This window comes from Danio aesculapii, chromosome 17 (assembly GCF_903798145.1).
Source record: "Danio aesculapii chromosome 17, fDanAes4.1, whole genome shotgun sequence".
NCBI classification, from domain to species: Eukaryota; Metazoa; Chordata; class Actinopteri; order Cypriniformes; family Danionidae; genus Danio; species Danio aesculapii.
This window is the reverse complement of record NC_079451.1, coordinates 24,115,961-24,129,247: the sequence shown is the minus strand read 5'-3', so window position 1 is coordinate 24,129,247 and position 13,287 is coordinate 24,115,961. Positions and strand designations below refer to the sequence as shown.

At 35.1% G+C, this 13,287-nt stretch overlaps 1 protein-coding gene across 1 annotated transcript in view; it reads left to right on the top strand.

The window, feature by feature from the left end:
• The window catches only part of mdga2a (MAM domain containing glycosylphosphatidylinositol anchor 2a), a 228,554-nt gene that overhangs the window by 59,899 nt on the left and 155,368 nt on the right, over window positions 1-13,287 (top strand). Inside the window, exon 2 of the mRNA XM_056476965.1 lies at window positions 5,376-5,515. Coding sequence (XP_056332940.1) covers window positions 5,376-5,515 — 140 coding nt within the window. The remainder of the gene's footprint in view (window positions 1-5,375; window positions 5,516-13,287) is intronic.

Sequence of the window (13,287 nt, the reverse complement as noted above, 5' to 3'; positions counted from 1 at the left end):
ACAGTCCAAACAAATGCGGTACAGGTGAATTGGGTAGGCTAAATTGTCCGTAGTGTAGTGTGAGTGAGTGTGTATGGATGTTTCCCATGGATGGGTTGCGGCTGAAAGGGCAGCTGCTGCGTAAAACATGTGCTGAATAAGTTGGCGGTTCATTCCGCAATAAAGGGACTAAGCCGAAAAGAAAAGAAATGAATGAATATATAAAGTTTCAAATGTAAAGATTTCAGAATTATTTTTTATTGAACCTACCAGATCAAAAATACACTTCCACTATGTCAAATGTATTTTATCTAGATTTTTTATTTTTTTTTTTTGCTGTATGGGGAGTGGCCTGTAGTCTACATGAATCGTTCAGATGTCGTAACGCAGACGTCAGACAGCGCTCTGAGCCTTCTCTGTAATCAATAATAATCCCGAATGCACCTCCTGCACGTCCCATTGAAGCTTGCGCAGTGATGTCTGCTTCATGGAGCCTTGACGTCATACGGAAGGACATTAGCACAGTCATATGGCGGGTTGTGAGGAAGACACTGATTTTCTAAAAATAGCCGGTGTGAAACTAGGCCAGGGTGCAGAGCAGGCAGCTGGCACACAGGAACAGAATAGTTTCGTCTGTTTTTTTATTTATTTATTTATTTATTGCCTTTTGTTTCGGCATCCAGGAGAAGACCTTGCAACATAATGCATTTCAGCCATGTTTCCTGTCATCAGCCAAACCCTCAGCAGTAGCCCAGTGTGCACTATTAGATCTTTGAGATGTCTTCATTCCAAGTGGTGTCGGCCCCAATTACTCCTGTGTGCTTGCTGGAGTTGGGGAACTGCTGGGAAACTCTGTTGTTTCATCCTATACTTCTCTCACCATTAAAAGTAGTTAAAGTTCTGCAGGGCTGCTTTTTGGAAATAGTGGGCAGCTCTGCAAGCTGGTCACAAAAAGTGGCTAACTACATTAGGCAATATCTATAAAACATATATACTGCAGTATGTATATTAAAAATAGCTCACTACATTATATATGTATATATTGAAGTCCCCATGAAGTCAAAGTTGATTCTTTTGGCATTTATTTTAAATAAATAAATGCCAAAATTCAACATTTGAAGTGGATCAAAAATTGAAAATTGTCCTAAAACAAGAATGGCTGATGTTTAGTAGTTTTAGGTCAACTCTGATGAAAGGTGATGAGCCACTTCAGTGTTTCTTCCTGGATTTTTTCCAGCTGTGGCAGCAGCCTTTTACACAGATCTACCAACTAACACCTATGGCGTTATTTCATTGACAAATGTCGTGAGCGCAGTGTTACAAGTCGAGATTGCATTCATGTAATACGAGCATGTGAATCTCTTTGCTTGCGCGCCGATTTCCCCTATTCGTGCACAAAACTTCTTGCACGCCCTCATATATGCTGCTCAAGCGCCGATTTTCTTGTGCGCTCTCAAATAAACACTGCTGAATTACAATTCAGTGCGTTTATGTAACGAGTATGTCTCCAACATTTATTAGATTTGCCAGAAATATTTATGAATGTCTCCAATAGACCTACAGAGCGGCATTAATGCGTCCTGAAGTAAAGTGAAACGGCCATGAACTCCAGCAAGATAAAGTCATTGTATGCAGTAGACCTTTATCTATAAAGTATAATCATCAAAATTGTGTTCATCTTAACTGAGAGCTATGTCGTGTTCACATATCACACACCTGTCAGTCACTCAGTCAGCACGTCACCTTAAAGGGTTAAACAAATAATGCACATGCAAATGCTACGGTTACAGAAAAGTTTGCGCTGTTATAATTCACTTACATTTTAAAATGTTTTGGTGCGATTATAACCCGCTATTAAGAAAAAAGCAACTGAATGTTTTGAATGAGAAGCTGTAATGTAGCCGGGGTGGGATGAATTTTGGTGTGGCACCCCGCCATGGAAGAATGAATGTAGCGGAAACCATGCATTCATAAGTTGACTACAGTATGATAAGTTTTAAGGTTATGCACTGTATAATGTACAATATTATTCTACAAAACAATGACACAAGAGATATGCTTTCAGAATGCATAGTCTCTTACAGTACTTCCACCATATGGAATATTTTACTTAGGTTATCAATAATCTAGTCTTCTTCCATCTCTTAATGACAAAATTTGTATTTATGGATTCAAAACTTCAAAATTTATTAGTATAAATATGCAATTTTGATGATAAAATACATTTGAATTCTACACAGAATGTTATATTTTAATGCGATATGGAGGAGATCAAGAGGAGAAACAGTTAGACAGACTCGCTGTGACCCTCATAAGCTGTCAGATGCAGCTTTGCTTATACTCAACAGCTCTGACCATGCTGTAATATAAACGAAATACTATTGGCTACTTTAAAAGCAGAGGAGGGGCTGTTTGTTACGTCTCGCCTTTTTCTCCTGCTTAAGTGGTAATTAAAATTCAGTCTTTGAGTGCATTCAAGAAAACTCCAGTGTTTCAGCAGTGACTAATCTAAATGCTTCTGATTGGCCATTGTGTTCATACTGTATGATCAACAGAAATGTGAAAAGCTGAAAGAATACTGCTGTAATATAATGTTGCTAATCAACACTTTTTTACTTTAATTGTTAAATTTGTACAACTGTAGATTTGTTTTATTGTCTTGAGTATGCATAGGGTGTTTTTGTTACTTTTTATTTCCAACCCTGATGGATATACTTTTGTTTATGCTTATGCTGATGAATATTGGCCATGGAGAGCTACAAATACTGTGTGACTTTCTTTATTATACAGTTGAAGTCAGAATTATCAACTATATTTACATGTTATATCTTTACATTTATAACTATATATTTATTAATTTAATCATAATAATCAATCTAATTTATATTGAAAAATATTTTAATTTTCACTGGCCTGGGTAACTTTAGTCATCATTCACAGGATCTGTGATTTGTTAAGTGTCCTTCTTTCAGCTCATCTCATTATGTCTTTTTGTATGTTTTACATGAGTCGTGAAATTGGGTAATGAGTTAAATTCAAATATATATATTTTAACTCATTACCCAATATATATATATATATATATATATATATATATATATATATATATATATATATATATATATATATATATATATATATATATATATATATACACACACACAGTTGAAGTCAGAATTATTAGCCCCCCTTTGAATTTTTTTCTTTTTTAAATATTTCCCAAATGATGTTTAACAGATTCAGGATATTTTCACAGTATGTCTGATAATATTTTTTCTTCTGGAGAAAGTCTTATTTGTTTTATTTTGGCTAGAATAAAAGCAGTTTTTAATTTTTTATGAACCATTTCAAGGTCAAAATTATTAGCCTCTTTAGGCTAATTTTTTTCGATTGTCTACAGAACAAACCATCATTACACAATAACTTGCCTAATTACCCTAACTTGCCTAGTTAACCTAATTAACCTAGTTAAGCCTTTAAATGTAAACTGTATAGAAGTGTCTTGAAAAATATCTAGTCAAATATTATTTACTGTCATCATGGCAAAGATAAAATAAACCAGTTATTAGACATGAGTTATATAAATGGCGACGCAGTGGTGCAGTAGGTAGTGCTGTCGCCTCATAGCAAGAAGGTTGCTGGTTCGAGCCTCAGCTTGGTCAGTTGGCGTGTCTGTGTGTCCTCCGGGCGCTCCGGTTTCCCCCACAGTCCAAAGACATACGGTACAGGTGAATTGGGTAGGCTAAATTGTCCGTAGTGTATAAGTGTGAATGAATGAGTGTGTGGATGTTTCCCAGAGATAGGTTGCAGCTGGAAGGGCATCCACTGCGTAAAAAAACGTGCTGGGTAAGTTGGCGGTTCATTCCGCTGTGGCGACCCCGGATTAATAAAGGGACTAAGCCGAAAAGAAAATGAATGAGAATATATATGTAATATTTTGTTAATCCTTAGGGCTGCACGATATTGGAAAATTTGATATTTCGATGTTTTATATTTCTGTGATAAATATTGCAATATGAACACAGTTTCACAAGATAGTTTGAATAGCACTATTTGAGTTTTTTTCTGGGGAGTCTAAAAGTACATGTATTCAGGTACAGAAATGTAATAATCACAATGCAAAAAAATATATAAAAAAGATTTTTCTTACTTTGTCTCATTTTCAGTCCAAATATCTAAAAATTCTTAGATCAAGTGAAAATGTTTTGTTTTCAACTAGAAGTCAAAATTAAGGGTTTTACCTTAAAACAAGCTAAATTATCTGCCAGTGGGATAAATAAATTTAGTTTTCACTTTGAAATGTATATATTTGAAATAGAAACAAGACAAAAGTTAAGTAGAAAAAATATTTTTGGCATAAGTAAATGTCATATAAATACTGTAATTAAATGCAGTTCTGTAGCTCCTGGTCAACTATAATTCAGACTCAACATTGCATATCTTGCGATGTGACTATTGCTGTAACAGGAAGTGACACTGACAACAGAGGTGCTGCTTAAATAGTGTGTGTAATCAGTCCTTGACAATCCTCCTGTGGTGTGTATGCAATCAGTCAGGATCAGGAACATGTGTGTGTGAGCGGAGTGCATGTATGATGTTGTAGTCCATGAAATGGAAGATTTGTAGTCCGTTAGCGATTGTGAATGTTTTCCAGCAATCTATGGTGTTTAGATCGCTGGTGATCGTGACAATTGCGGATGCGCACATTGCAATAATGATGCTGAAACAATATATTGGGCAGCTCTATCCTTAACACTAATTCTGACCCATTTAAACGTTCATTTTTATAGAAATTAAAGCACCTTCAATTTAGCTATCAAAAGTTCCAATCATACTGGTACTTATTCTGTATCACTGATATTGTATATTGGTAAAAACACAGAAGAGTCTTAATAAGGATATGCAAGTTTAAGTGTTTTAAAATAAAAAAAGCATTCTGGAAGTGCTTGGTAAGTGTAGATCAGTGTAGGAAACATCATCAAGCAAGCACACTGCACTGCACCCGAGCTCAAATCTGCTGCTTAGTGGGGAAATCAATAATACAGGCACTTTGCCTCATCAGTCGCCTACGCATCTTCAAGATGTACTATAAGGTAATGCTTAGATGAGGGTATTTTTGTCTGCTTGGAAAATTGCTTGGAAATGCAAGTCCAAGATTCTTCTACATAACAGAGCAACTGGTGTAGTGCAAATTACATCTGCCGGAGCGAGGTGAATGATTGCACAGCCTCACCTTGAATTTGATTTGGGCTGAAAGCATCAGTCTGGTGTGGCAGGAATTTTATTTTCCCTCCATGACAGCTTTCTGCAATGTGGCTGGTTGATGATTCGACCTAAAATGATCCAGTGAACTGAACTATATCGGGGTTTTTTTTTCGTCTCTTTCCCTAATGCAGCTCCACCAACCGTTCAGATCATCCACTCCGGTCACGCATGCAACATTGAGGAGGAGCGCTACACAGAGAGGGTCTACACCATCCGCGAGGGGGAGACATTGGAGCTGACCTGCCTGGTGTCAGGACATCCACGGCCACAGGTGAGAACCTCTGTGTTTGATCGTATGCATGAATCTGCTCATTCGATTTGGTTGAAATTGAGTTTGATTACTTGAGCTTGATTACTTGATAACTTTTAGCAGACTAGGTCTGATCACAGACACATTTAAAAACCTAATTTTACAAGTTCAACCAAGTGCAGAGCTATACACACGGTCACTAAAATTTGCATGTGTTTTTGAGTCTTGTTAGGTTATTACGCTTGTTTTGCCTAATGGTTAGTGAATTGGACTTGTGATCTAAAGGTCAGAGGTTTGAGTTCTGGCAATTCAGAATGTTGACTAGTTTGTAATATTTATTCTTTCATTTAACATTTTTTAAATATATTTTTGCAAACTTAATATAAAATATTTTCTTAAATAAGGCCAAGCAAGAATGTTAGTTAAACGTCAATGTTTTCGCACTTCCAGAATTGTATTAATATGTATTTTTACGTATGGATTAAGTTATCATTTGGTTATTGTGATTAGATACACATACAAATACGTTTTGGTGAGTATTGACAATGATAGTTGGTTATAAGTCAGTGGTTGAATGAAATGTATGTGTTTTTACAAGTTACAAACACCGTGGTTTGAATTTATGCATTTATATTACAGATACACTGAAAATAAAATTCTTGGTTGATAGTTCTTTGTAATAATTATATGTTTATTATTTATTATTTTTATATATATTGAACCTTGACTTGGGCACATACACAAGCTAGTCAATATGCGTTCAAAAGCTCTTGTGTTTAGGTCGACACAGGAACAAGCTGCCCTTGTAAAGCACAAGCCATTGAAATGAATGGGTTTATAATTCAGTGCTTTTCACATCCTGTCTGAAAGCAGAAAATTAGAGGCATGCGTAATTTATATTGATGGATAAAGTCAGATCAAGCTCTGTAGTTCATACAGTAGTGCTTAGTTGGACTTGCACTCAAAAAAGTAAAAGCTTTTATGTATTATATTTATATAAAAATTAAAAAAAATTAGAGCTGGTTACAAAGTGCAAATTATGAATATAATAAAAATATAATAAAGATATTATTTCGACAAAAATACAATTTGAAGTCTGTAGTCATGCACAAGTGCTTATTGCCTTGATTGTTTGTATGCATCATTCTATAAAGTAATTCAATAAAATATGTATATGTCTGCAGGCATGTAGAGTTTCTTTGCCAAGTGGCATTACTAGCTATTGAACAGACATGCATGATAAAGTGTTTTTAGATATTTTCGCTTATCCATGTGAACTGAAATGGATTTGACAATATTGCCATTATGCTAAACTTTTTCACTAATGCTAAGGGAAAACTAAGGAAAATACATTTTTGTAAACACACCTTCTGGACTCAAAGCCAACACCATTGCTCATTACTGGATACTGGACCACCACAGTACTTCTAGTAAGTGAGATAAGATATTTTCAAAAGATAAGAAAGATAAAAATATTAGAAATTGAAAAGAATATTCATGTTGTTAATTAAATTAGGGTGTGCTGTTTTATTCGAGAAAGTGAAAGGAAACCTCATAAATCTAAATAAGCAATAAGAACCATGCATAAAGTATGCTACTGGTTGGAAATAGAAAACTAAATTACTTATGAGACATTCTGTGGTGTTGAAAACTACAGTATAATACCATTTAATACTCAGTGAGCTGCTGTATTAATTATAGCTCCTTGATATGATGTCTGGCACAGAATGAAGAGACTGGGAAATGTATTGCCTCTGTAATATATATCTGTAATATACTATGGACAGAATTCATCATAAACAGCTACCTGTTGAAAATGCACAAGGGAAATGTTGAACTTTTTTCCCATTAAAGTGTATTTTCTACATGACACAAATAGTCAATTTCATTTCAAAGCAAGCCTAAAAATATAACGTATATTTCACAAGTAATGAATTGCTATATATATATATATATATATATATATATATATATATATATATATACATATATATATATATATATATATATATATATATATATATATATATATATATATATATATATATACACACACGTACACACACACACATTCGGAAGGTAGGGTCAGACTTCAGGGTTCAGGTTGGTAGTGGTTGTATAATGGTGTGGGGGATTTTGGGCTCATTAGTATCAGTTGAGCATCATGTCAACGCCACAGCCTACTTGAGTATTGTTGCTGACCATGTCCATCCCTTTATGACCACAGTGTTCACATCTTCTGATGGCTACTTCCAGCAGTATAACGTGCCATGTCATAAAGCACGAATAATCTCAGACTGGTTTCTTGAACATCACAATGAGTTCACTTTACTCAAATGACCTCCACAGTCACCAGAACTCAATCCAATAGAGCACTTTCAGGATGTGGTGCAACGGGAGATTCGCATCATGGATTTGCAGCCGACAAATCTGCAGCAACTGTGTGATGCTATCATGTCAACATGGACCAAAATCTCTGAGGAAAATTTCCAGTACCTTATTGAATCTACGGCATGAAGGTTTAGTAAGCTGTACCTAATAAAGTGGCCGGTGAGTGTATATTTGCAGGGAATAATATTACAAATGCTATTCACTGTATTTAGGCATTTTCTCACTGGTTTTTGAAAATGTGAATAATTAGTAGGAGAAAAAGACTTTGAAATAAGATTGAAACAGCTTCTCATTTATATTCATATTTTTATATTTCAAATGTAAATTGTTCAAATGCTCCCCAATGATTCAGTCCACCATTTGACTTGACACAGCTCATTAGGGATTTTTAAAAATGTTTTAAATACTTTCTACTTATTTTAAATATTCCACAGACATCCTGAAATATATAGAAATGCCATTCTCACCTCACCTAAATATGCTGTACAAATATGTGCAAATGATAAAATACACAAGACGTATGCAATATGTGATGCTACCGTGAGTCCCAAATCAATGTTATGCTTCTCGGCTCAAGAGGATGCCATATAATCCTGAATAATGTGACATTTTGATTATCACAAAACGATAACAACATTCTGTGTTTCGGCTTCATGCACTCCTGTATGTATCATTCATCGGATACGCTTCTGGACTCGCCGCAGTACTCTCCATTTCACCCTCACTCAAGTGGTCTTAATTCTCTCAACGCCCCACTCCTCGTTGTATCTTGCAGAGGGCTTATCAGTCCCGTAGCCTGTGTGCGGTTTTAGATAGGCAGCACTCTACGCCTCTCATCTTGGTCTCAGTGCTGCATTTTCAGTGGAGAGGAAGAGCAGTCCCACTGAGTTAGTGCAGGGAAGAGACGGCCACGAGGGAAATCACTGAATCTGCACGACTGCAGAAGAGCTCGGTGATTCCCTGAGGAGCTCTGTCAGACCTCTGAAAGCTAGGAAGAGTCCCAAAATCTAAATGTTTGCTAAAAAAAATCCTCCTGGCGGTGTAGTGTCATAGTTTTGAGGTAAGCCTTCATTTTGCATTCCACGCACAGTTGCTGTGAGGAGCTTGCATTTTTTTAATGGTTCTGTGACGTTCTTCTCTTCGCATCAGAGCCAAGCTGTCTGTTTTGTTCTCCAGCCTGCAGCCAGGTTTCTGACCTGAGCGGACATAAGTGTTGAGTAGGGTGGACAGTGTGTGATGAGGTATACCTGAATGTAATGGTGCCTTGTCACTGCTGCTGTTAAGTGCTAAGTGCATCTCTCTTTGGGCGGTTTGCATGATGCACAATGGGGACCTGAGATGCCAAGCCACTGGTGGAAGCCACCACCTTGTGTGGTCGATAGAAATCAGTGGTGTAGTCCTAAAAAAAAAGGTGGTGTACTATTGCACCCAACCCAAATTAAAAAAATAAAATATATATATAATTTAACATCAATTAAGTGTAACTTAACTTCCACGAAAGGAAAAACAAATACTATGTCAATGTAAGTCAATGGTTACAGGTTTCTAGCTTTCTTCAAAATATCTTATTTTGTGTTCAACAGAAGGATAAAAAGACAAACTGTTTTGGAACAAGTAAAGGTTGAGTAAAAAAAAATCATTTTTTGGTAAAACTATCCATTTAAAAAGAAAAAAAATAGTTTGTTTTAAAGCGAGATTCTAATAATCTAATCCTATTCAATGATTTATGTTTAGGTAATAGTGCCCCCAGCAGACCCAGAGATTGGCTGAATGTATTATGCTTTGGTAAAACGCAACTGTTTAACTCTAAAGAGACTTGTAAAAAACTTAAAATACTGTACAAAAAAATCATGTTTCAAGACAGCTGTATCAAGTACTGTATGTTGTTAACATAAACTGTACATTTAAAATAAAAAAAATGAAATCAGGAAAACAAAAGCAAAGCACACTTCTTTAAAAATAGAAATAAGCTAAAGTATGTAGCTTATTTAATCATTTTAATATTAAAACTTTCTTTCTTTACTGGCTTATTACTTTACATTTAATAGGTTCCTTTAAACATCAATCAGCTATTATGTTTGATTGTCACATTTGTGCATGCTTGTTTTAAACCAAGCTATTAGGAGTCTGTCTTCTGCTGTCGCTATTATATACTAGTAGTTTCTCTTTTAAATTCCTTATTGTTAAGCATTTTGGTAGGAATTTAAAATAATACAGATAAAAATGTTTGACTAATATGGTAGGGTTGCATATTAAACAGTATTCCACTGTATTTCATAGACAGGCAAAGCCATTTAAGTTCTGAATGAGCCAAATAGCCTCAACATACCCGTTTACTGTAGTACAAATCATTTTCTATATTCAATAAATTTTTCCATATATTAAATAAATAAAACGGCCACTTTATAAATTCAAAGCAGCATAAATATGAACATATAAAAATAATATAAGTCATAATAGGAAAAATAAATAATACGATACAACACGTGATGTTTCACTCTGATATGCAGTTAAAATGTATACATTCACTGAGCAGTTCTGTCACTGTGTTTAATCCTGTGCATGAATGTATGCTATAGTTAATGCCACATGCACTGTAATGCGTTTTATTTTCATAGTTAATTTTGAAATAAACATAGCGATATGTTCGTTAAGAGCTGCATTTTCGCTGGAGGAAACAGCTGTGATGATGAGGGTAGCGCAGAGGAAACAGTAGATGGGGAAACCCGAACGCTCCTCTATGACCCATTGGGGTACAAGTGATACAAGTGTTTCTGTATATGCAGATATTAAAACAATCTTTCGATAAACACACACACTCACCTTGTGCTCTCGCACTGCACAGCTGTGGTTTGCTGATTAAATGTAAAACTAGCTGAAAACGGAGCTGCAGAAGTCTGCCGGCAATTTCATATCAAAATTAAAGGGGACTGAGGCGATAATATAGTAGTGTACAGTTCATGAGCTAATCGCAAAACTTTTAAGGGGGCTGAATAGAAATATAGGAGGGCTAAAGCAACGCCCATGCTGTTTTATAATTTTACCTGAGCGTTTCAGCGAGACATCATCACTTAGTTGACTTGTCGGGGTCTTCAAAAAACTTACGAAACTTTCTCACAGCTGCTGCGCTCGTCAGGGGGCGGAGAATGGCGCAATTTATACAAATTGCACCAATTGTAACAAATTAAGATGCGAGTTAAAAAAAACATTTGGTATACAGTTAAAGGGGACGCAAATACATGTAAATTAGGGTAGTCTAATCTGCAAACCCAGTGAGTATACCGAGGGTATACGCAATTATTGATCCTCAGAAGTCGTAATACCCAAACAGCTCGTGGAAAAAAGTAGGCATACGGAGTATACGTGCGTATAGCCCCGACTACACCACTGATAGAAATCTATCTGTTAATGTTTCTCATCTTCTTGATGCCAGTTGATTGATGCTGTAGGACTCCAAGAAGGTATTCTAGATTTGAAGTCATATCAAAGCCATATTTGTGCACAGGTTTTTAATCACAGCCATTTGATGTCATTAAAAATTTAATGATGTCATTAAAAATTTCATGCCTCTAAACAAATTGTTTATATATATATATATATATATATATATATATATATATATATATATATATATATATATATATATATATATATATATATATATATAATTTGATATAAGTGCTGCTTGTGAATAAAAATGAAATAGTCAGAAGATGGCTAGTTTTGAATGGCCTTCGTTAATGGATGTAGTTATGGCATCTAAGAGCAAGGGTGCTAAAAATTATAGAGTGCACTAGAGCCTGCCTAATATTGGAGCAGCCTTGGTTCCGGAAGGTTTTTTTTATTACATTTTTTCCATAGAGATTTGAAAAAAGTATTAATTAAAAAGTTTTAAGCCGTGAATCAAAGCAGCCAACTATGAGTTTAATATTACAAACTCTGATTTGAAGCAAAAAAAAAAAAAACTTTTTAAAGCAAAAAACTAGTACCTGAATGCACCCCTTCACTCCTTCACCAAAGTAGAAACCTTCCTCCGAGATTCTGGTTTATATTGACATACTAGCATCACAGTGTTGATACAAATTTTGTCACTGCACGTTCATGATGCAAATCTTCTTTTGTTCCACATAACAAAGATGATCCATTGGATTGAAATCTACTGACTTGGAGGACATTTCAATATTTTATTTGAGCTTTGTGCTAAAAGAAACCAACACAAGATGGGCACACTGTGATCAAAAAGGGATAGACATGGTCAGCAACAATGTTTGGTATCTGTGATGGATAAATGATGCTCAGTTGGTACTAAGGAGCACAAATAACCCTCATACAATTACACCACCAGGAGCCTAAAGGCGGGATGGATCCATGCTTTCAGGTTGTTTACACCAAAATCTGACACTTCTATTTGAATGTTCTGTTGTTCAATTTTTCCAGTACTTCTTTTCCAGCTGCAGGAGTGTTGCCAGTTTGTCTTTCACTGAATCTAGCACATCTTCTTAAAGTTTCAATGTGGTGTGTGTTCAAATTAATGATCATTTCAGTTACTTTCAGCTTTTCAATCAGCTCAAACTAGTATGGATGTTCTCTTTTGACCTCTGGCATCAACATGACATTTTCACCCACAGAACTGCTGCTCACTAGATGGTTGAGCATGAAAATCCCAACAGTAATACTTAGACCAGTCGCTCTTGCAGCAACAACCGCACCACATTCAAAGTCACCTAACTCAACTTTCTTTTCCAATGAATCTGAAACTTGGTTTGACCTTGTGCAGAAATTATGCATTGAGTAAATGTTGTGTAATATTAGATGGGTGGGTGGAGAAACATATTATATGCATTTTTTCCCCAAAAAAGTCATAATTTTATCTTTTTGTTGTTAGTTTTACTAATATGCAAGTTGTCTGTGCAGTACAATCAAACAGACTGTCTTATTTTAAAAGCAAAGTCATACCTAACAAAACAAAAAAAGGACTTAGGCCAAAGTAGTAAAAGATAAAAATCATTGTTATATTTTTTAATGACAAAGATAAAAGACAAGAAAGATACAAATTATAAATACATAAACAAAACATCTTGTACATATAAAAGAAAAAGTGTTTTAGGCTTTTTCAGTTAGGATATGGTTATTTATCAAGAGCATTTAACAAATTGAATGTGCAAATATAAAAAGATTGTTTCGTTTTTTGTATTATCGGATATTAAAGTCATAGTTGGCCCAAATTTTTATTCTGTCGAGGGTTTCTGCAGGGTCTTAAAAAGTCTAAAATGTCTTACAGTAAATCTCAAAATCTAAATTTTAAGCCCTATAAAGTCTTAAATTTACTGAAATATTGTATTTCAGGTCTTAAATCTTTTTTAAACAGGTCTTCGTTTTCCTTTGTTCATGTATTGTTAACA